General features: G+C 28.9%; 2 protein-coding genes across 5 annotated transcripts in view; one reads left to right on the forward strand and one right to left on the reverse strand.

Annotated features, from left to right (window-relative positions):
* LOC117168489 overlaps nt 1-9719 on the forward strand; it is a 14992-nt gene extending 5273 nt beyond the window's left edge. For 2 of the 4 annotated variants that reach the window (XM_033354190.1, XM_033354191.1), the window contains exons 2-3: nt 4653-4737; nt 8745-9719. In XM_033354190.1, coding sequence (XP_033210081.1) covers nt 4687-4737; nt 8745-8903 — 210 coding nt within the window. In that variant the 5' untranslated portion in view covers nt 4653-4686 and the 3' untranslated portion in view covers nt 8904-9719. Of the gene's footprint in view, nt 1-3547; nt 3678-4463; nt 4486-4652; nt 4738-8744 lie in introns of those variants that run through there. The other 2 variants (XM_033354188.1, XM_033354192.1) reach the window with 2 other exon arrangements.
* A 7217-nt stretch (nt 9720-16936) lies between these two features.
* Nucleotides 16937-21209, reverse strand: part of LOC117168227 (mothers against decapentaplegic homolog 3) — a 30594-nt gene continuing 26321 nt past the window's right edge. Inside the window, exon 6 of the mRNA XM_033353712.1 lies at nt 16937-17309. Coding sequence (XP_033209603.1) covers nt 17041-17309 — 269 coding nt within the window. The 3' untranslated portion in view covers nt 16937-17040. The remainder of the gene's footprint in view (nt 17310-21209) is intronic.

The following is a 21209-nucleotide window of genomic DNA, read 5'->3' on the forward strand; positions in this document are numbered from 1 at the left end:
TGACAATTGCAGTAACCGGTTAAGATGTATTTATAACCAGAAATGGTAAAGTGAAATTATCAGATTAAAGAAATTAACTTTTAACAACAAAAAACTGAATTTTCAGTACAAAATATTAATTTTTAACAAACAAGTTCAACTTTAAACCAAGTAGTTGAATTGTTAACTAAAAAAGATATTTGTGGTTAATTGTGAACCAATATATTACGGTTATTACATTTGCCAAATGAGAAAAAAAAACAATCCAAAAAATGTATACATTTAAAAAACTGCTAATACTTAAAACATTCATTATACAACAAATTGAATGAAAAGATTTCTTTCGAAAAATTAAGGTACGACTTGTTTGGCCTCAATTAAAAGAACTCTAAAAAATGCATAAACTAACCCTTCAGATTGTTACGAATCATGAGTTTAGCGTCACTGTTTAAATTTTTTTTGTTTAAGATCGAAATGAAATTTACTTTCTTATGATCAAAGTTTATGCGAACAGAGCATGAAAAATAATCACAATTCAAAATTGTATTTTGAATCTAGCTGCTTTTTGATTCATTAGAGGCAAATAAATAACAAAGGGAAAAAGAATTGATCTTGAAACAGGTTGGTGGTTCCCTAGTTGTATAAAAAAGAATAAGGGAAAAGTAAGATCTTGGTTTTCGATCTTAAATAATAAAAATAATGAATATTTAACAAAATAGTTCATTTTCAACCAAATAATTTAACTTTCTACCAAATTTTTGAATCGTCCAACCAAACCAGACTTTTTTAGAACCAAGCAGTTGCATTTTCACCAAAAAATGATATTTCATAAAAAAATAGTTTAATCTTTCACCAAATAGTTCAAATTAAACAAAAAGTATGAAATTTTAGAAGAAAAAAAGTTCATTTCCAACAGAATAGTTTAAATTCTACCAAACTTTGAAATCATCAATCTCGCCAGATTATTTTTGAGCAAAAAAGACGAATTTTTAATCAGATACATTAATTTTCAGATTGAAAAAAAGTTTTAAAAAATGGATTTTCAACCCGAAAAGAAAAGAATTTTTAACTAATTTTTTTTTTGAGTAGTAAAGAATACAATTTTCTCAATGAAGGAGTTAAATCTTCATAAAACATGAATTTTCAACAAAATGATTTTGACTTTGAACCAAGTAGTTGAATTTTCAACGAAATACAGTTGGATTTAAGGCAAAGGGACGAATTTTCTACAAAACTGTTGAATTTTCATCCCGAAAATATTATTTTTCAACAAAAACATTCATTTTCAAAACCGTATGGTTTAATTTTCTACTAAATTGTTTAATCCTTAACCAAACCTGATTAATATAAATCCAAACATTTGCACTTTTACTCTAAAAGGATGAGTTTTCATCCAAGATGATTAATTTTCTACCCAAAAAAGACAAATTTTTAACAAATTACATGAATTTTCAACTGGAAAAACAAACAATTTTTAATTAAAATGTCAACTTTCAGCTAGAAATCTAAAAGTTACGCTGTTCGTTAACAACATTAATTATCAACAGAGGAGTTTGACCAAAAAAATGATTTTTTTAACCCAGAAGATTAAAAGGATGAATGTTTAACCAAATATTTTATTTTTCAAACGAAAACTTGAATTTTCCAGCAAGAAGATTAATGTTCTTTCAAAAAACTCGAATTTTCCACAAAATACATGAATATGATTTTTTTACTTATACCCAAAAGGTTGCATTTTTTATCCAAGTAGATGAATTTTCTACCAAGAAGATTAATTTTCGACCTAAAAAGAAAAAAAGTTAACACAATACATGAATTTTTAAATAGAAAATATCAATTCTCAATAAAAAATTTGAATTTTTAACCAAAAATGGAATAGTTACATTGTTAGTTAAAAAGAATTAATTCTGAACTGAAAAAAACGAATTTTTAACTACCTAGTTGAGCTTTTGACCAAGTAGCTAAATTTCTGACAAAAAAAAAGACTAAACAAAAAAAAGCCCTTGATCATTAGGATTGAATAAGAAATTTAGCTTTAGTCTACGGCTAAAGCATCTGTTACAAGAATAATGACAATGAATTAATAAAATTTTCAACCTTATACTAAAATTTTTAACCAAAAGAGATCAATTTCAAACCAAAAGTGTAATAAATAGTAGATTTTTCAACCAAAAGTAGTTTATTTTTCTTGTTGGGTTCTATTAATTTAATTCGCTTTTAAGCGAAGAACCCGCGTTACCAGCTGTATTTTTTTAACGTGAAGCCCTTCACCCCCTCAAATAAATAAGAGCATTTTCTATATTGAAAAAATGATAATTTATCATCTTATGTCTTCATGCAGTTTGATACTCTATTAACCTACACCTATTTTTGCATCTCAATGTGCTATCTGTATCGCATATTCATATTCAATGACAATATATTGTGCCCAGCCTATAAATAAAGAAGCAAATTAAATGCCGCATTCAATTTTCTTATGTCACAGGCTTTGTTGAAAAATATACTATTAAAGTCACAAGCAATTTGATCATTTCTCTCTAATTTAATTATAACTCAGACAATTTTTTTCCAAATATATTTGTACTTTTTGATCAAATACAATTATTTTTTTAACAAATAAACTTATAAATTCTGGATCATAATTGAAAATTGATTTATTTTAAGAATTTATCTTAACTACTCTTGCAAAACTGAGATAGTTTCTTTGTCTTGATTATCTTTTGTATGTATGCACATTGCACATGGAGATATTTAATTTTTAAGTCTGTATTGCAATTCGTCTAACCACACATGCGCTTTGAGAACCAGCATTTATGTCGATACCGAATATTCCGCAGCCTTCATTTGCAAAACGGTTTCCTTTTATTATATATCTATATCACTTTTTAAAGAATTCATTTTATAGTTTTTCAGAAACAAATTTATAATTTTAACCCAGACGTAAGATTCATTATGATCTTTGGCATAAACATCATGCATATTTCTCATACTAATCTTCTCTCAAGACTTTGAGGAAAACTGCATCTTTTTTTATAAGTTATTTTTTTATATAAAAATTTTACTTAACATAAATCTTCAAGTACCTATGTACTGTGATTTCTGAAAAGTGTCTTATAAAATCAGTTGCTTTCTTGATACTCTTTATGATAAAATACCATTACGATTTAAATTTCAGGTCAGAAAGTAACAGTATCTTATTCGTGATCTTTTGTTAATATTTCCATTGCACTTCAGGCATTGCACACATCGGAAAAAAAAATTAGATTAAGGAAATACGGTTTGTACGTCACAAACATTGTGCATCACAGAATGATGAATAGAAGGAAAACTGGACTTTACCAGCTCTATGACGTCATTTATATTTCCCATAGTAACAAAAGAAAAACTTTTGATGTTATGAAGGGTGGGAAGGCAAATGTTTATAAAATTCTTTTATAAAGCAAAAAAAATATTCTCTGAATAGACAATTAACGGACTCAAAATTGTTGCTACAAAGTTCATTCATTCTGAAAGTTTGTTTATTGCCGGCTCAGATTGTGTAAAGCTTTTGCTACCCCACCAATGGCAAATTGCCACAGAACACGGAATTAGCTTGACCCTGTCGCCAAGCGCCTCTGAATATCAGTCTACCAGCGTTTGTCCTTAAAGAGAGACAAGAATTTTCTCTAGTGCGGATTTCAAACTTTCTTTGCATACTGGTAACGTTTATTTTTAGATCCCAACAAATTACATTAAAACGGTATAATGAATTAGGTATAAAATCGGCAAAAAAAAACCCATTAGTGAATTGCTACGAATTTTAAAAAGCAAATCTAAACGTAATTAACAAATAATTATTTTGATTAACATTTTGTATTAAACAAAAGTTATTTCGATTTTTGTGTTTTAGTTTCAGATGTAGAAAATTCTGATTTTCTTACTTAATCCTAATGATCAAATACAGATTTTAATCCTTCAAAGATTTTTCTTGCAACTCTATTTGTTTGAGCTATATTTTCAAAAATTTAGAAATAATATAAATAATATTTTTATAATCAAATTTTCAAGGAAAACGATTTTTCTCAAGTACGCTTCAGCTTTTGCTATAAACTTAATGACAATTAATAATAAGTATATTGTTCTTGATTGTAAAAATAAGCTAAGATTGTAAATATTTTAGGCTCGAAAACTGTTTAGTTTTGTATACAAGCTTTTCGTGTTACGTAAATATGAAAATTTTTCAGTTTCCTAGTTTTGTGCAGTCGCTAGAAATTCAAAGATTTTATCTGCTAAAGTTCTATTTTTAAGAAAAGACGCTACGCTGCGGTTTGTTAATTATTTTTTCCCTGAAAACATTGCGACATATGTACTTTATATTTAATAATAAAATAACAAGTAATGCGCAATCCGCATCCTTTAAGAGTTTAAAAAACAACAACAAAATTTAGACAGCAAGACTTGCGGCATTAAACTGTTTTTAATTGTTTCATGACAAACAATATTAGTGTTTCGGCGCAAAACATGCTGGTGTATTAATAAGTCTTTAATTAAACGATTTTGAAAAGAAATTAAGATAATAATATAATTAGTTTTATTAAACTGATTTAAAATAAAATTACATTCTTCACCACAACGATAAGAGCTTTGTTACAGAAATTGGAGTATTTCTAACCAAATGTTTTATTTTGTTTCAGGGCGCAAACTGGCGCGTGAAGTCTAGGTGTCGAGATGCAACTAACAAGAACTGCTCTGTATTCGCTCAGACTCACATTTAATCAGGTTTGTACTGGGTAATCATAATTAAGTATAAAATTCTAAAGTAGATAAGTAGCAAAGTAAAAAAATTAAGTCTTTCCTAAAATATAACCCTTTGTCCTCATGAAATTAATTTTTTTAAATTATTATTTTAGGCATTACACATTCAAAAATTTACATTTTTACATTGTTTCTTATTAATTTTTAAACTGATTTCACTCTATTGACTATATTATTAATTTTGGATTATTTTATTTCCATGTATTCATATCATTTAATGAGTTTTACGAAACTCTGGCTTCAAGGTATGTTTATAACCGGTTTGTCTTTAAACTCTACCTCTCTATGCCAATTTTTATAAACTGTACTTTTTTACACTATTGTAATACATACCTGCATATTACACGATACATACTATGATTTATTTGATAATGTAAAACCTTCATATATTCAATTTACATTTTTCATGTAATTCAAAATGAAGAGATTGTATACTCGGATTTAAGGAATTTAAAATAAACGAGAAGAATTCGATGAAGTTCTTAAAAATTCAAGTTGAATTTAAAAAAATCAAATGAGTTGAAAACAATTTAAAAATCTGAAAGAAACTTACTTCAATTCAGTAACTTCAAAATGAGCTTTTAAAAATACAAAGGAATTCAAAAGAATTCAATTAAATGCCTAAGAATTCAAGATGAGGTTTAAAAGACTTCAGGATCAAGTAAATAAAAACTTTTAAGGGCATGTGACACAGCTAAATACCTATACTACCGACCCCACTTTTTCAGTTCACTGAATGTTTTTTTTGAACCTAAGAACTTTTTTTGTAAATAAAATATCCAGCTGAAACTTTGGAAAATGTATTAGAGTACAATAAAGTACGTTTAGGTACTGCATTTTGGTAGGAACTTAACTGAAAATTATTTCATCTTTTTTCTGAACGTCGACATTTTTTGAACGTTGGAACTTTTTTTATACATAAAATATCGGTCTCAAACTTTGAGAAATGCAAGAGCCGAAAGAAAACTACGTTTAAGTACAAAGCTTAACAATAAAAGATGTAAAAAAATTTCAACTATCAATTCCATCGGTATCAGTCGGTAACGTTGTACACGAAAATACGAATCCTCTAGTGGCCGCCAGGGTTCGTACCTTCGTGTACAACGTTACCGGCTGATGCCGATGGAATTGATAGTTGAAATATTTTTTTTTACATCTTTTATTATTAAGATTTGTACTCAAACGTAGTTTTCTTTCGGCTCTTGCATTTCTCAAAGTTTGAGACCAATATTTTATGTATAAAAAAAGTTCCAACGTTCAAAAAATGTCGAGGTTCAGAAAAAAGATGAAATAATTTTCAGTGAAGTTCCTACCAAAATTCAGTACCTAAACGTACTTTATTGTACTCTAATACATTTTCCAAAGTTTCAGCTGGATATTTTAGTCACAAAAAAAGTTCTTAGGTTCAAAAAACCATTCAGTGAACTGAAAAAGTGAGGTCGGTAATATAGGTATTTAGCTGTGTCACATGCCCTTAAAACTTCAAAAAAATGCATTGAATTAAGTAAAATGGAGTAAATTTACAAGAATTAAAGTGAATTTCGAAAATTCAGGAGAATTCCAAGGAATTGAAAGAATTCAAGTAAATTATTCAGAATTTAGGATGAATTCCGAAAAATAATTTCAAATGTATGGAACCCTACTAATTTCTTATCGAAAAAGTCACTTGTAACTTCAAAACAATTCAAGTTGAATTCAAAAGAATTTAAATTAATTGGGTGAAAACAAAATTGTTATTGAAAAAATTCCACTGGTTGCAGTAAAATTTGAATCCATTTATTTGAGGAATTTAAGGGAAATGATAAAAATGAAAAAATGAATAAAGAAAGTTTGAAATAAGTTTAGAAAAATTAAAAGGACCTTCAAAAGAATTTGATGAAATGCCTAATTTGGAAATCCATTAAGACATTATCCTGTGAATTTAGATATTTCCAGAAAAATATCTTAAGCGCTTTTAAAATCATTAGAACTCTTATAAAACTCATTAAAGCATTTTAATAGTAGATAATATACCTAGGCAGTAAAGTTGCACTTTATATGAGGATGCAGAATTTAGTCTGAGTCGAAGGCGAGGGCGGTAAAACTACATCAGAGTATACAACAAATTTACTGCCGTGGTGCATATCAAATTTTGTCTGAAATAGGCAAAATAAGCGCTATTTTTCTGTAAAATGGAGCTTGATTGTACTGCTTACGCATGCGCGTGGAGTTACGTTATAAGTCCGAAATCCGCTTCGTCGTTCAAGGTAGTTTTAAAATGAATTCTTCTCAATCTTTTCTTTCACTTCTCACTCATTACTTCATTCTTCCTGTCACTTTACGTGCCGCTCGTCGCAGTACAATTAAGTGCTATTTTACTGCCGCTCCGCGGGCAAAAAAAGAGCGCTTAATTTGCCTATTTCAGATAATATAACTTAAAACTTTATAGATCCTATAAAATCCTTTACGTATCTTCCAAAATTCGAGGAAATTTTTAAAACCGCATGCAAATTTGGTTAAATCCTTTTAAATTATTCTAACGCTTGGAAATTCCTTGAAATTGTTTAAAGCTCTTGAGAATGTCTGAATATCTTTTTAAATACCCGAACATATTGCAAATCCTTTGAGATCCTTTGAAATCCCTTGAAATAACTTAAATAAATTAAAATTACTTTTAATCTTTTTTTAAAATAACCTGAAAATTTATACTCAGGATCAAGTATATAATATCTTTAAATTTTTTTTTTTAATCCATTGAATTAAGTTAAATTGAGTTAATATTTAGAAGAATTCAAGTGAATAAAAAAATCAGGGTTAATTCCAAAAACTAATTTCAAAACTATTCATATATTTGAAACCCTATAAAATACCTCTCTTGAGTAAATTCTTTAAAATCCACAAAAATATTATGAAACCTCGCGACATGTATGCAATCTGACAATATATCCTGCGATACTGGAAAATTAATTAAAATAGTAACAAGACATCTTTAAAATAGCTTAAGGGTACAACTCACTTTAAACGCTCAAAAAAAGCCTGTTTTTGCGAATTTTTTCAAAGAATAATATGAAATATATTGGTGTGAAAGTTAATAGATTTGATAATTAAAGTTTAAAAATATAAGAACTACGGATATTGATTTTTATCAATAAATAACAAAATGGCGGTCAAAATAAAAAATATAAATTTTAATGAAAAAAAAGGTTTTTTTTTGTACTGATTTAAGTTAAAAAGATGGGTAAAGCTCAAAATTATTACTCGTCCGTAGTCCACCTTTCGTCTTTTTGTGTGTAGAATATATGGTTAAATTTTTTCAAAGTGGGTTGTACCCTTAAAACATTATTGGTCCTGTAAAATCGTTTCATATCTTCCGAAATTATAGAACATTATTTGTCCTAAAATATTTCAAACTCTGAAATTCCTTCAAATTAGTGAAATTCATTTTTTTAATCCTTGGAATCTTAAAATTTCTTCCAATATTTAAAATTAAAAGCTCTTGAAAATGCATCAGAAGTATTAAAAAAGCCCTAAAATATTAATTCCTTCAGATTATTGAAATATATTTAAAAAATGCTGGAAATCTTCAAAAATGCCCTGAAATATTTAAAAATAATTCAAGCCAATTCGAAAACCCACGAGTTATTATTTACTGAAAGAAAATGAACTATACTGACTTTATCTTGGAAAAAGGACTAATAGGGACCATGTGGCAACTCTAATTATTTTTTTACAGTTACTTCTTGCAGGAAATCCCTGATTTTTGCTTTTTTTCAATACGCCTGACTCTTGGAATTTTTGATCTTATAATAAATAATAAAAATAATAAAACTTATAATAAAAACTCTAGGGACCTTAACTGAATATAGGGTATAATAGGGGATTTAGGGGCCGATCTGTGCGGCCTGTTATTATTCTTTTCATTTTAATGACAAACCAAATTTTTGTAAATTGAGGAAAAATCGAGAAATGAAGGCAAATTTTTTGGCTTGCAGAGCACAGCCCAATCTCTCTATCGCAAAGCTTGGATGGACCGTGGCAGTGCTGCATCGGCTATTGTTCTTGCAACAGCAGGTCTGTCCTTGAGTATGTTTTCTCTGAGACAAATGCAATCGACGCAGCAACCACTGCGACGTCTCCGTAGACTCGAATGACCCGAGGATACCCGCAGGACGTCTTCGCGCACACGACGTTGGTTTATTCTGGAGGCGAGCGACTGTATCTTGAGAACAAAAAATTCTTAAGTGTAGCGAGTAAGAATCGATCGAAGGGGAATTCCATAAAGAGCAACGCGTTACATTATTGAATTTGCGCACACTTTGCTACCACCGTGCGAAACACATTATATATTTAAGCAATCTATGTGCGCTCACATTTCTTATTTTATTTATGTAAAATAATTAGCAATTAGCAGTAATGCACAAAATATGCAGTACAGCTAACTTCAGTTATATCGAATTTAGCACGTGGTACAGGTGGGTTTGTCTCGTAAATTAGGCGCAATCATGTAGACTGAATTTATTTATAATTGTTAACGAAGGTTAATAATCGGATGACTCGATGTGGCAACTGTGGAAGTTTTTTGCGCGAATATTTTACCTATCTTTCACATCACCTCAAAATGCCAAATTCTTCGACAATGTATTGATGTTAAATTAAGTAAATGTATCATTGTTATCCAGTATTAAAAATGTTTGCTGAATACAACAATAGCGCAGTCTCCGAAGATTGACAATGCATCAATTTTTCAAGGACATTGTTTTATCTGACATTGATTCCCTGGAAAAATGGCCAGTTTTTATAAATTTTTCTCTCGATCTCGCGAGCACTGACTGCTCAAAGGGATGGTTCAAGTATATTGAACAAAGGCGAATGTAGAAAAGATCCGAAATTCAAAATGTGTAAAATAGAGTTCATAATTGCTGTTACTTGGTGTAATGATAAGAATAAAAAGAACTTTTTGGACTTAACATATACATTTATTTATAACTATGATACAGTCTCACACGCATGATTTTTTTGTTTTACTTCTCGACTCCGTTCATGCTTCTTCCCTTTCGTACTCTCATTCCTATTCTCGTTTATCATACTCTCCCACAATGTTTAGTATAACTCTTAATTATACCGCGATCGGCGGGCTGCTCGATTCACATTTTTCAATGTATCATTCACAATTTTTTGAGTAGCTTCAAATTTCGAAAGAAGGCAAATGACCAAAAAATAAAAAAAAAAACAATTTGGAAAATTAAATAATCTATACAATTAAAATTTGGTAAAATACATTAATAACGAATAAAGCGTAAGTTTAAAACAATTACAAATATTTCGAACCTCTTTTTGACTTTTATACAACTTTTCCACGAGGATTCAAATTTAGGTGCCTCCATAAAATTAATAAAAAGTAAACACGAAGCTTTGGTAAGTTAACGCACTGGAACCTTTGGTTCGACAAAATTTGATTTAAAAAAAGCTTCCGTCTAATTTCTCAGTACGGATTTAAAAAAATGCGCAGTGCACCGAATCTTACAAGATAAAAAGTTTTAGTACGTTACAAGTAAGAAGATTGCTTATAAGAGCAGTACAAGTATTTTATCACAGTGTGGTATTATTTTTTGTAAAAAATCGAGGCCTACAGTAATAGATTAAAAACGGCCGGCTCGACCAGTACAACAATAACATATCGGTATTGCCACCTCTCGAGCAACGGTATTCTAATGGCAGTCTGCTCGGAGGTAAGCTGCTGCTGCCAATCTTGACAGAGCGATGCGTCAATTCCATAGGATACTTTTTCATTTTATCATTCAAGCACAGTCTGATTCGAGCTGCCCGACGATTTTTTGATGGATTTCCACGAGCAAATTATTTCACCGAAAGTCATTTCTGATCAGAAATCGAAAAGTTAGATTGTTTCAGGACTGAAGTCAGTGATTTAGATTCGAGAATTTCTCGTGCAAGTCCAACTCGCAGCTAATTCTAAAGTTTTAGGGCAGTTTAATCTAATCCTACGAAAACGCCCTGCCTAGCAAAATTGGTAGCTTCGTGTACAATAAAAATTGAAATTACCAATGCATTGGTATTCACATTTTTTAACTCGTACAAAAAGTCTTAAACTTTTATCATAGTATCACCCTTTCCTACTCTCCTTTTCTGATGTGTGTGAATATGATAAAATTTTTTACGAAAAAAAACAAAACGTTTTTAGAACACAGACAACGCCACTTAGTGAATTTCGATTCGCTGATAAAAATGTATTTGACTGACAAGTTCATTACAATTGATTTAATATAATGTTCTGCGTTTCAAAAAGAAAAAGTTGATCAGTCCCGATATTCGCTCAAATAAAATATTTTAAAAAGTTCAAGCTTTAAAAACAATCATTTTAAATTTAAGACCTTGAAAATTTAACTTCCGGTTCTACAAACTGATCAATTCATTGTCGGTTGAAGCACTGAACAGTAATTCACATTATTTCTTCCTGGTGAAAAAATTTCCAAGCTCAACAGCTTTTTTTTCGATTGACTAATCATGATTTGCTTTTCGAGGAAAATTTTGCACCAGAGTTTGACTTTCACTTATATTACGTAGAAGAGTTTGTCACACTGTTTCCTCTTCAAACAACCAAGCAATTTGAAAAACGAAAAATATCGATAATCAAATAATAAAACGTATACATTTTGTTTTCGTTGCTAATAATAAATTCATAACAATTAAACCGATTTACAATTATGCTTAACATTGAAGACTGCTCTTTGCCATTAATTTTTCTTTCCAATATCCCTCTAATTTTAATAAAATATAATTTTCGCGCCTTTCTAATAAAATCTCATTTTTGACAATGAGCAGCTAAGAGCAGTATTCGTAAACTTCTTCGTTCTCAAAAGCGATACAATAAAATTTGTGCATAATCGAGCCTGTAAATCGATCGAGTACACGGAAATCTCAGACGATACAACGAAACTAGAAGACAAGATTGAACTTTGTAAATAAGCTAGAAATCAACGACTGTAATCTCGCTACGGGAAATATCAAAAAAAAAAAAAGGAGTATCACTCAAACTCTCCAGAAGTTCATGGAAATGAGAGAGATTTGAATATTATTATTATTATTATTATGCTATTATGCTATTATGAAAGAAACCAAAAACACAAAATCGCGTGAATTATTCATCGTAATGCGCAGGCATGTATCACTTTATCGATCAAATCTATAGACTTGAAAAACTGCATTTCGATAGTAAAATATCCTTGGTTTCGATTTTTCTTTTCACTTGTTTGGCTTCATTTCATCGTCAATGAGCTAAAAGTATATACTCGTAAGACTATATGTGCTGGCGTTAAAAAGTACGCGACCGAAATAAAATAAAAGGCACACAAAGTCACACGTCAACGTTTCAATTTTCAACCACCGAAAATTCGTCCTCGATTTCTACTGACTTAAAACCACTCAATTCATAAATACCAGAATAGTGTACATTTAGAGTACGAATCACTCGATTACATATTTAAAATTGTACTCATAATAATTAGTTTGTTTTACTTCGTAAACTGGCGAAATTAAAATTTTGTAAATTACAAAGAATGACGCAATGAAACTTTTTCATAAAATAGACATATCTAACACGCTTTATAAATTAGATTTTACTCTAAGGGCTTGTCAGATATATGAATTTTTTTTCCTTTACGACTTTAACTAATGCAATTTTATATGAAAAAATACTTATAATAATGATTTGTGTAGAAAATATTGAAAAAATATCTTAAGCTGCGAATCACATCAATTTTGAAAAGCTATTCGTACCACCAATTTCGTTTGGACAAGACGGTTATATTATTTTTAAATTTCGTAACTCGCCTTATCATTAATCGTAACTTGATATCTTTTGAAATGCTCCTGACTTTTTTCCACCACGAAACTTCTTTGAGGCACACGGCCAGTTGCGTTTCTGCGAACAAATAATAAAGCTGTTCACCGGTGAAATGAAAACTTCGTTTGAAAATGAGCACAATATAAAAAAAACACATTTCCTTCCTAAAAATGTCATTAAAAAAGTTCTTAAAAATGTCCTTAACAATTTAACAGCACAAAAAAATCAATAACACTTGCGACGGTTTAGTAAATTTTCATTTGATAGAAAAACTAAGAATAGATCGTTAAGATATAAAATCACAAAGGGTACTAACTCGTAAAGCGCAAAAAGGCTGTTTCAAATGCTTCTAAAAGTATCCGATAAACCCTTCTTTTTTAGCCTCTGACATTCTAAATCGTTATCCTATGCAACGTCTTATACGATCGTCGATATATTTATATAATATATAACTTTTTGCTTTCTTATGTTGATAGTAAATAAGATATTCGTTATTTATTTTTTTCGCCTACTGCTGAACCCATCCAGCATCCATATTGATAGCAAAAAGTAATATTCATACACTTAGTAAGAGTAGCGATTAGTTGAAGATAAGACACCATAATACGTAGCGATATTTCATGTCTTCCGAAAAAGGAGGACTTTATGTTTCCCTTAGCTTATTCTTGTCATTTGAATGCGCAATGTCCTTCAACCTCTTTAATTCTCTTTAATCTAGCAGACATTGCGATTTATTAGATTTCGAATTTTGCTTTAATTCGTTAGGATTGACTGTCGTACATCCGTACCGTCTTTTGTAAAAATATACGATATCACGCGTTCAGTTATTAATTGGGATTGATTGCAAATAGGAAAGACACGATCTCTCAAATTCCCTTTAAAGTTATATTCTTAATTTTTAATTTTATATTCCTAGTTTGTATTCTACGACGCAGTATGTAGAATTGAAAACGGAAACTTCTCAATCACGTCTTTCCTATTTGCAATTAATGATTTCTCTCGAAAAAACTGGAACATTGTAGAGATATAACGTCTATTCCACATCAACACTGATACTGCACCATTTTGTCGTACGTTCCCTCGCGTGACGACGTACGTCGATAATGTTTATATATCTTTTACTTTACGTAAAATCCTAATTTTCGCCGTAATCTGATATATTTAACATGCATTATATTATATGATTTTCTTTAAAATTATCAGCTCATTATCGTTTCAAAATCACCCTGACTGTAGTTACGTTTATGAATTGAGGTGCATGTGTGTGTGTATGTGTGTGTCGATTGAAAAATGCATCAAACGATCAAAATGGATAAAAAGGTTATAGCAAACAAAGAGTTTACGCCTGTCTTAAAATAGTCAGGTTTTCAAGGGAGGCTGTTGGGAATGGCGGTCTAGAATTTCGCCACCTGGTACCAAAAACTCGAACTAGAAAGAGTAGGTACAATTTTAAAGATGTATTTTTATTTTTGCATAAAAGTGTTTTTACGATCGTTTTGTCAAGTATAAAACAATAATTGAATACTAAAAACAAATAGTTTTAGATAGGATTTCCATCTTTTACAGTGAACAAAAACAACACATTTTTGTCAAATAGTTGTAAAAAAAATGATTTCACCATTTCATGTAAGTTTCAATGCATTGAAAAAGACTAAATTAACTTTAATTAATGTATGTGGCGACAAATTGATCAATATTATGCAAAGAATACGATTAATAGACGATTGGAATTTAAATACGAATTCTAACCTAACTTTTAGACCAGATTTTTAAATAGTAAATATTTCATGTATAAATTAATAAAAACCTACTTTAAGTTCATTTTTGTTTCAAAATAAGTCCACTTAAATTTATAATATTTTTAAAATCACGATAAATAGTACAATAATTGTTTTTTTGTTTAGAAAAATATTTCTGTCAAAAAATCTGTTTTTTCACTGTACAATATGTAAATTCCATCCAAAACCCTTTGGGCCCGATAAATAATTATTTTTATGATTCAATAAATAATTTACACTCTACAAAAAAATCAGTAAAACACTTTTATGCATAAATTAAAATACATCTTTAAAATCGTACCTATTTTCTCTAGTTCAGATTTTTGTCATCAGGTGGCGTATAGCAGTTTAACCATTCCCAATACACCCCGAATAATATCCGAAGTTTTTTTCAATTAAAAATTTCGCAGGTAGTGCTGAAAAGTATTTCAGGCCTCACAGTTTCTATGGGATAAAATATTAGGGGCCAAAGGGTATTTTTTGGCGCTCAGGGTTACAAATTCAGGATAAATTCACAAGACTTCAAAACAATTTAACTTAAATTCAAATGACCAGGACATTTTTTTCAATCAAAAAAATTCTATTGATTTCCTGAAAATTTGAATGAATTTACAGAAATTTAAGATGAGCGAGAAGAATTCGATGAATTATAGGGTGAAATTGAGTGAATTTAGAAGAATTTAAAAGGATATAAATACCTGAAAATATTACAATCTTTGAAATCCCTTCAAACTACTGAAATAAATAAAAAATAGTTTTGGAAATCTTTTAAAATTTCCTAAAATATTTCGAATCCTTTGATATCTTTCAAAATCCCTTAAAACTGTTCAAGCCATTAAATTACTGAAATACATTTAAAATTTCTTTGTAATCTTTTAAAACAACTTAAGATATTTAAAATCCTTTAACATGTTTTGAAGACCTTGAAAATTTCAATGAATTTGAAAAAAAAAGACTAAAATATTTCAAACCCTTTTATTATTTCGTCAATAGACCCTCAGGATAAATTAAATAAAAACTTTTAAAAATTCAAAAAGCCGATTGAATTAAGTAGAATAGAGCAAATTTAAAAGAATGTAAGTGAATTAAAAAATTCAAAAGAATCAAGGATAAATTATTAAGAATTCAGGGTGAATTCTAAAAAAAATTTTAAATGTCATGAATAAATTGTATCAAATCTACAAAAATATTATTAAATGCCTTGAAATTCTACGAAATCTGGGATATTTGCTGAAATCTTGGAAGATGTATTAAAATACATTGAGAGCATTAAAATCCTTTAAAGTATTTAAATCCTCGAAAATCTTATAAAATCTTTTAAAATCTTTTAAAATATCTTAAAACTATCTAAGTTCTGTAAAATCGTTCCATGTTTTCTGAAATTAAAAAAAAATAATTATCCTAAAATATTTCCAACAGCTTAAGATCCCTTCAAATTAATGAAATTAATAAAAAGTTCCTTGGAATCTTTAAAAATTCTCCAAAATATTTCAAATTAAAAGCTCTTGAGAATGCCTCAGAAGTTTTGAAAGAAAATGCCATCTGTCGGCCAAAATCAGAACTAGAAAAAGTACGTACTATTTTGAAGATTCATTTTAATTTATGCATAAAATTGTTTTTGCAATTTTTTTGTCGAGCTTGAAGTATTTGCTAGAAACTAAAGATCTTCGTCGAAAGCAAGCTGTTTCAGATGGAATTTACATCTTATACAGTGAAAAAAACACAGTTTTAGACCGAGATTTTTTTCTAAAAAAAAACTATTTCCCTATTTATTGTGATTTTTAATAGATTATAAATTTTAATGAACTTATTTCGAAGCAAAAATGAAATAAAAGCAAATTTTCATTAATTTATACGAGAACTATTTACTATCTAAAAAATCTGGCCTAAAGGTTGGGTTAGAATTCGTATTTAAATTTCAATCGTCAATTATTCATATTCGTTGCATAATTGGGATACAATCTTTCGTTACATAAACTAATTAAGGTTCGTTTAATCTTATAATGCATTGAAACTTACATACCATATCAAAATAATAATTTGTTGTTAGGAAAACATTTTTGAAAAAAATATGTTTTTTCATTGTAGGAGATAAAAATTCGATCTAAATCGCTTTTGCTTGGATAAAGATTTATTTCTAGCATTCAATAATTGTTTTAAACTTCATAAAACAATCGTTAAAACACTTTTAGTCACAAATTAAAATGCAACTTTATAACTCTATCAAATTCTACCTACTCTCTCTAGTTCCCGTTTTCTGCACCAGATGACCAAAATGGTGCACCTAAATTCCCAATAGATCTGAATTGAATAGTAATTAATTAACCCACGAGTTAATTTATTGAAAGCAAAGTGAGAATCGGGGATATAGGGACCGATCTGCGAGGCCTGGTATTTTCAAATTTGAATAGCTCGAGTATTATTCAAAGAAAAGAGTTGAAGAGTCTTAAACGAAGAGTACGTTATCGCGGTCAGTAGTAGTTGTTTCGCATCTTTGAGTTTCAAAGAAGGATCCTGAGTACCTGTTAAGGAGGACATTTTTTTATTATTCATGGCAGAGGGAATCGACCGATGAGCTAGAGATCGTTTCGTTTCTCAGATATTAGTTAGACGCTCTTAATCTGAGAATTGGGAGGGATACTAGAGATTTTAAGACATCGAGGAACAGGGTAGGCGAGGAGAGCCCATTTGCGTGAGTACCCTGTCGAGCCACTGGAGCGGTCCGTTTAAATGCAGCTCAATCCAGCAGGGTGTCGATGTCACGGTTTGCCGACGATACTCCGCACCCCAGCCCTTCACGAAGCTCATCCTGATGGTGCACATTCGAGTGAGTTGGTACACCGCTTCAAAGCCTTGGGAAACCGATTGTGAAAGTAGAGCAGCAAACTCTTGATTATTGAAGATCTTCAGATTACAGCCTGCAATGAAAAACGCGTTCCGCTATTAATCCGCTAGTATAAAGATTCAATCTTTCAATTTTCCAGTCAGGGTGGCAATTCGAGGGACGATTACAAACTCCCGATCATTTCCCGAACAACTTTTACAATTTTCCCGGTCAACTAAAAGTAACATATTCATATTTTTCGCAAAACGCCAACATTTATTTTAAATCATGACGTTCATTCTAAATATCCTTTAACACAACAGAGCAAAAACTTACAAAATAAATTAATTTTCAAATAAAATTATGAGTATTTAACTGAAATACGTAAATTTTCAATCAAAGGAGACAAATTTTTCAAACAAATAGTTGAATTTTGAACTAAAAAATAATTCATTTTCAACCAAAATGATGAATCCTCAATTGAAATAGTTGAAGTTTCAACCAAAAAATAATAATTTTTACCAAAAAAGATAAATTGGCAACCAAAACTTAAATAGTTCAGTTTTAATTATTTAAATTAAGACGAATTTTTAACTAAAAAAGATCCATTTTCAACCAAAAATTTAATCATTCAATTTTAGTCAAAAAATGAATGTTCAGCCAAAAAAAGTAATTTTTAAATAAAACTTTTTTAATATACAATTAAAACGTTAATACACAATTACCAAATTTACTAATTTCAGTACGACTTTTTGTAAAATGGAATATTTTAAACTAGGAACGTCTGAAATTAAATACTTTTGAATTGTATACCTTACAATAATAAAATTGTATTTCAAATTTGAAATTGAAAGCGTTCACATTAGAATAATTTTTAAATTGGAAACATGAGCCATTTCAAACATTCAATCTTTTTAAATTTCACATTGAAGGTCTTAAAGTTCAACGAACTTCCAGCGTTTTTCTTCAGTGCTACTTTAAAAAGTTTTATAATTTCACTAATAAGTTTATTGTAGGTAAAAAAAAACCTAGACCATTCACGTAAAATTATGAGTGAATGGTTATGAAAAACGTAGTAATTTTACAAAAATTTCATTGATTCACTACGTTCATCGTATTTCCTTTTTCCCCTCCGATTATCAAGGCAATTTTAACAAATCATATAAAATCACTAGGATGATCGCACAGGAAGTAAACCAACATTTTTTAAATTACTCAATTTCGTAATTTTTTTATTTTTAATAAGCTCGATTTAAAAATGCGCGATTTCATATTTTTCTTTTCGATGATCTCGTAATAAAAATTGTGAAATTTGTAATTGTACTTGACGTTAACATTTAAATGACCAGGCGTTTTTTTTCATCTTAAATGGTAACCCCGAAACCTTAAAGCGCAGATAACAGGATGAATTAAAAAAAAATTTGGAAATCGAAAATGAAACTATAAGGAAAGTAGCGTTCTAGAACCCTGAAAAAAGTATACCTAATTTGGATTCTGTCGATAGACGCTTTGGTTTTGCGCATTAACAAAATATGTTTAATACCTTAAGGGAGTCCTCAAATTTTTACAGATTTTTAATTGCAGTCTTATTACATATTATTAATGCTTAGTAGACCACAGTTTTAAAAAATTAAAACCCCTACAGAAATTTAAAGAGAATGTTTTCATCTACATATAACATTTCTACCAAAATTAGTTAAAAAGAAAATATTTAAAAAAATCAAAAACCCAGTTGAAAAAAATCAATACATTTGCACTTATTATTTCCTAGACTAATTAAATATTTTTCTAGCGTTGTTTTACCAGTAAAAACGTCCAAGATACCTGAAAAAACGCTCTCCACATTTATGGAAGTTTTAAAACTATTTGTTGAAAACAAAGATCTACTAAAAATTAATAAACTTGAATGAGGCTGCATATGGAAATCTATAAAAAGGACTCCACACAATTTACTGATAGTCTTTTTCAAAATATATTACGTTCGAGGTCCTGTCAAGAGTTGTTCAAGGCCTCCAGAAATGCACAAAAAAATTGGCATCCACAAAAATATCAAAATTACAAAAATAAGAATATTCTTAAACATATTTTGTTAACGCGCAAACCCAAGGCGTTTATTGATCGAATCCAAATTAATTATACTTTTTCAGAATCCTCATATGCTACTTTTCCGCATGGTTCTGTTTCCTATTTCCAAAATTTTATTTTTTCTACCCACCCTGACAGAAGCAGCGGATCCTTTTTCTTCTAGAGGGGGGCAGGGGGCAATTTGTACATAGTATAATAATATTATACTATGTAAAAATTGGATATAAATAATAAATAAACAATAAATAGTAAATGATAAATAATAAATACGGGTATGAAATGCATACTGCTAAAGATCTCAAAGATTTCAATAATTGCCCAAACATTTCACAGGCTTCGCCAAGATTTCGAATAGATTTGAAATATTTCCCAAAGATTTTATAAAGATTGTGATAACTTCCTAAAGATTTCACAAAAACTTTAGATCTTTTGCAAAGATTTCGAAAGAATTAAAAGATTTCAATAACTTCACAAATATTAACGAATATTTTAAATACTTTGCAAAGATTTTAAAATGATTCATAATTATTTTACAAAGATTTCACAAATATTATAATGACTTCAGGAAAAATTAAACAAGTTTCGCAAAGTTTTCAGATAAATTAAGAAGATTTCACGAATATTTGACGATTTTTGCTAAAATTCACCAAAGATTCTATAAAGATTTCGGATAGATTTAAAAGATTCCGCAAAGAATTATTATTGCACAAAGATTTAAGATAGATTTCAAAGGTTGGAAAAAGGTTTTAATGATTTCCTAATAATTTCATTTAAAAAACGGATAGATTTCAAAGATTACATAAAGATTTAAATAATTTCTCAAAGATTTCACAATGATTTTGAAAGAATTCACAATGATTTCACAAAAATTTCTAAAATGTTGAATAATTTCCCAAATATATCAATATGTTCACAAATATTACCAAATATTTGAAAAAGATTTCTAAAGACTTCAAACAAATTTAATGATTTTTTAAGGATTTCACAAACATTGAAAATCCTTCGCGAAGATTTCGGATTGACCTACAAGATTTCTACAAAGACTTCAATTATTTTGCAAAGATTTCAGATAGATTTTAAAGAATTCACAATGATGTCAACAATTTCCCAAGGATTTCAATAATTTCATGAATAATTTCAAAAATATTACCAAATATATTCAAAAAATATTTCAAATTTTTCAGAAAAATTTCAATTATTTTTAAAAGATTTGAAATATTTTGGATAGATTTAAAAGATTTCACAAGGTCTCAATAATTTCATAAAGACTTCAATAATGTCAAAAATATTATTAAATATATTTTGAAAATATTTCAAATATTACCAAAGTTTTCAGAAATATTTCAATGATTTTTCAGAGATGACACAAAGATTTGAAATATTTCGCAAAGATTTCAATAATTTAACAAATATTGCCAATTATATTTTATTGATATTTCAAAGATTTCAGAAAGATTTAAGTGATTTTTTAAATATTTAAAATATTTAGCAAAGACTTCGGCTAGATTCGAATATTGCCAAATATATTAAAAAAGTAGTTTCAAATATTTCAGAAAGATTTAAAACATTTCACAAAGGTTTCAATGACTTTCCAAAGATTTAAATAATTTCACAAATATTACCAAATACATTAAAAAAATATTTCCAATATTTAAGAACGATTTCAATTATTTTAAAAAGATTTCACAAAGATTTTAAATATTTCGAAAAGATCTCTGATAGATTTCAAAGACTTTACAAAAGCTTCAAAGATTTGTATAATTTCATAAATATTACCCAAAATCTCAAAAATATTTAATATATTTCGAAAGATTTCAGAAAGATTTCAATGATTTCCCAAAGAATGCAAAGACTCACAAATATTACCAAATATTTCGCAAGGATTTGACAAAGGTTGCAATGATTTCTC

Source organism: Belonocnema kinseyi, chromosome 2 (assembly GCF_010883055.1).
Source record: "Belonocnema kinseyi isolate 2016_QV_RU_SX_M_011 chromosome 2, B_treatae_v1, whole genome shotgun sequence".
NCBI lineage: Eukaryota > Metazoa > Arthropoda > Insecta > Hymenoptera > Cynipidae > Belonocnema > Belonocnema kinseyi.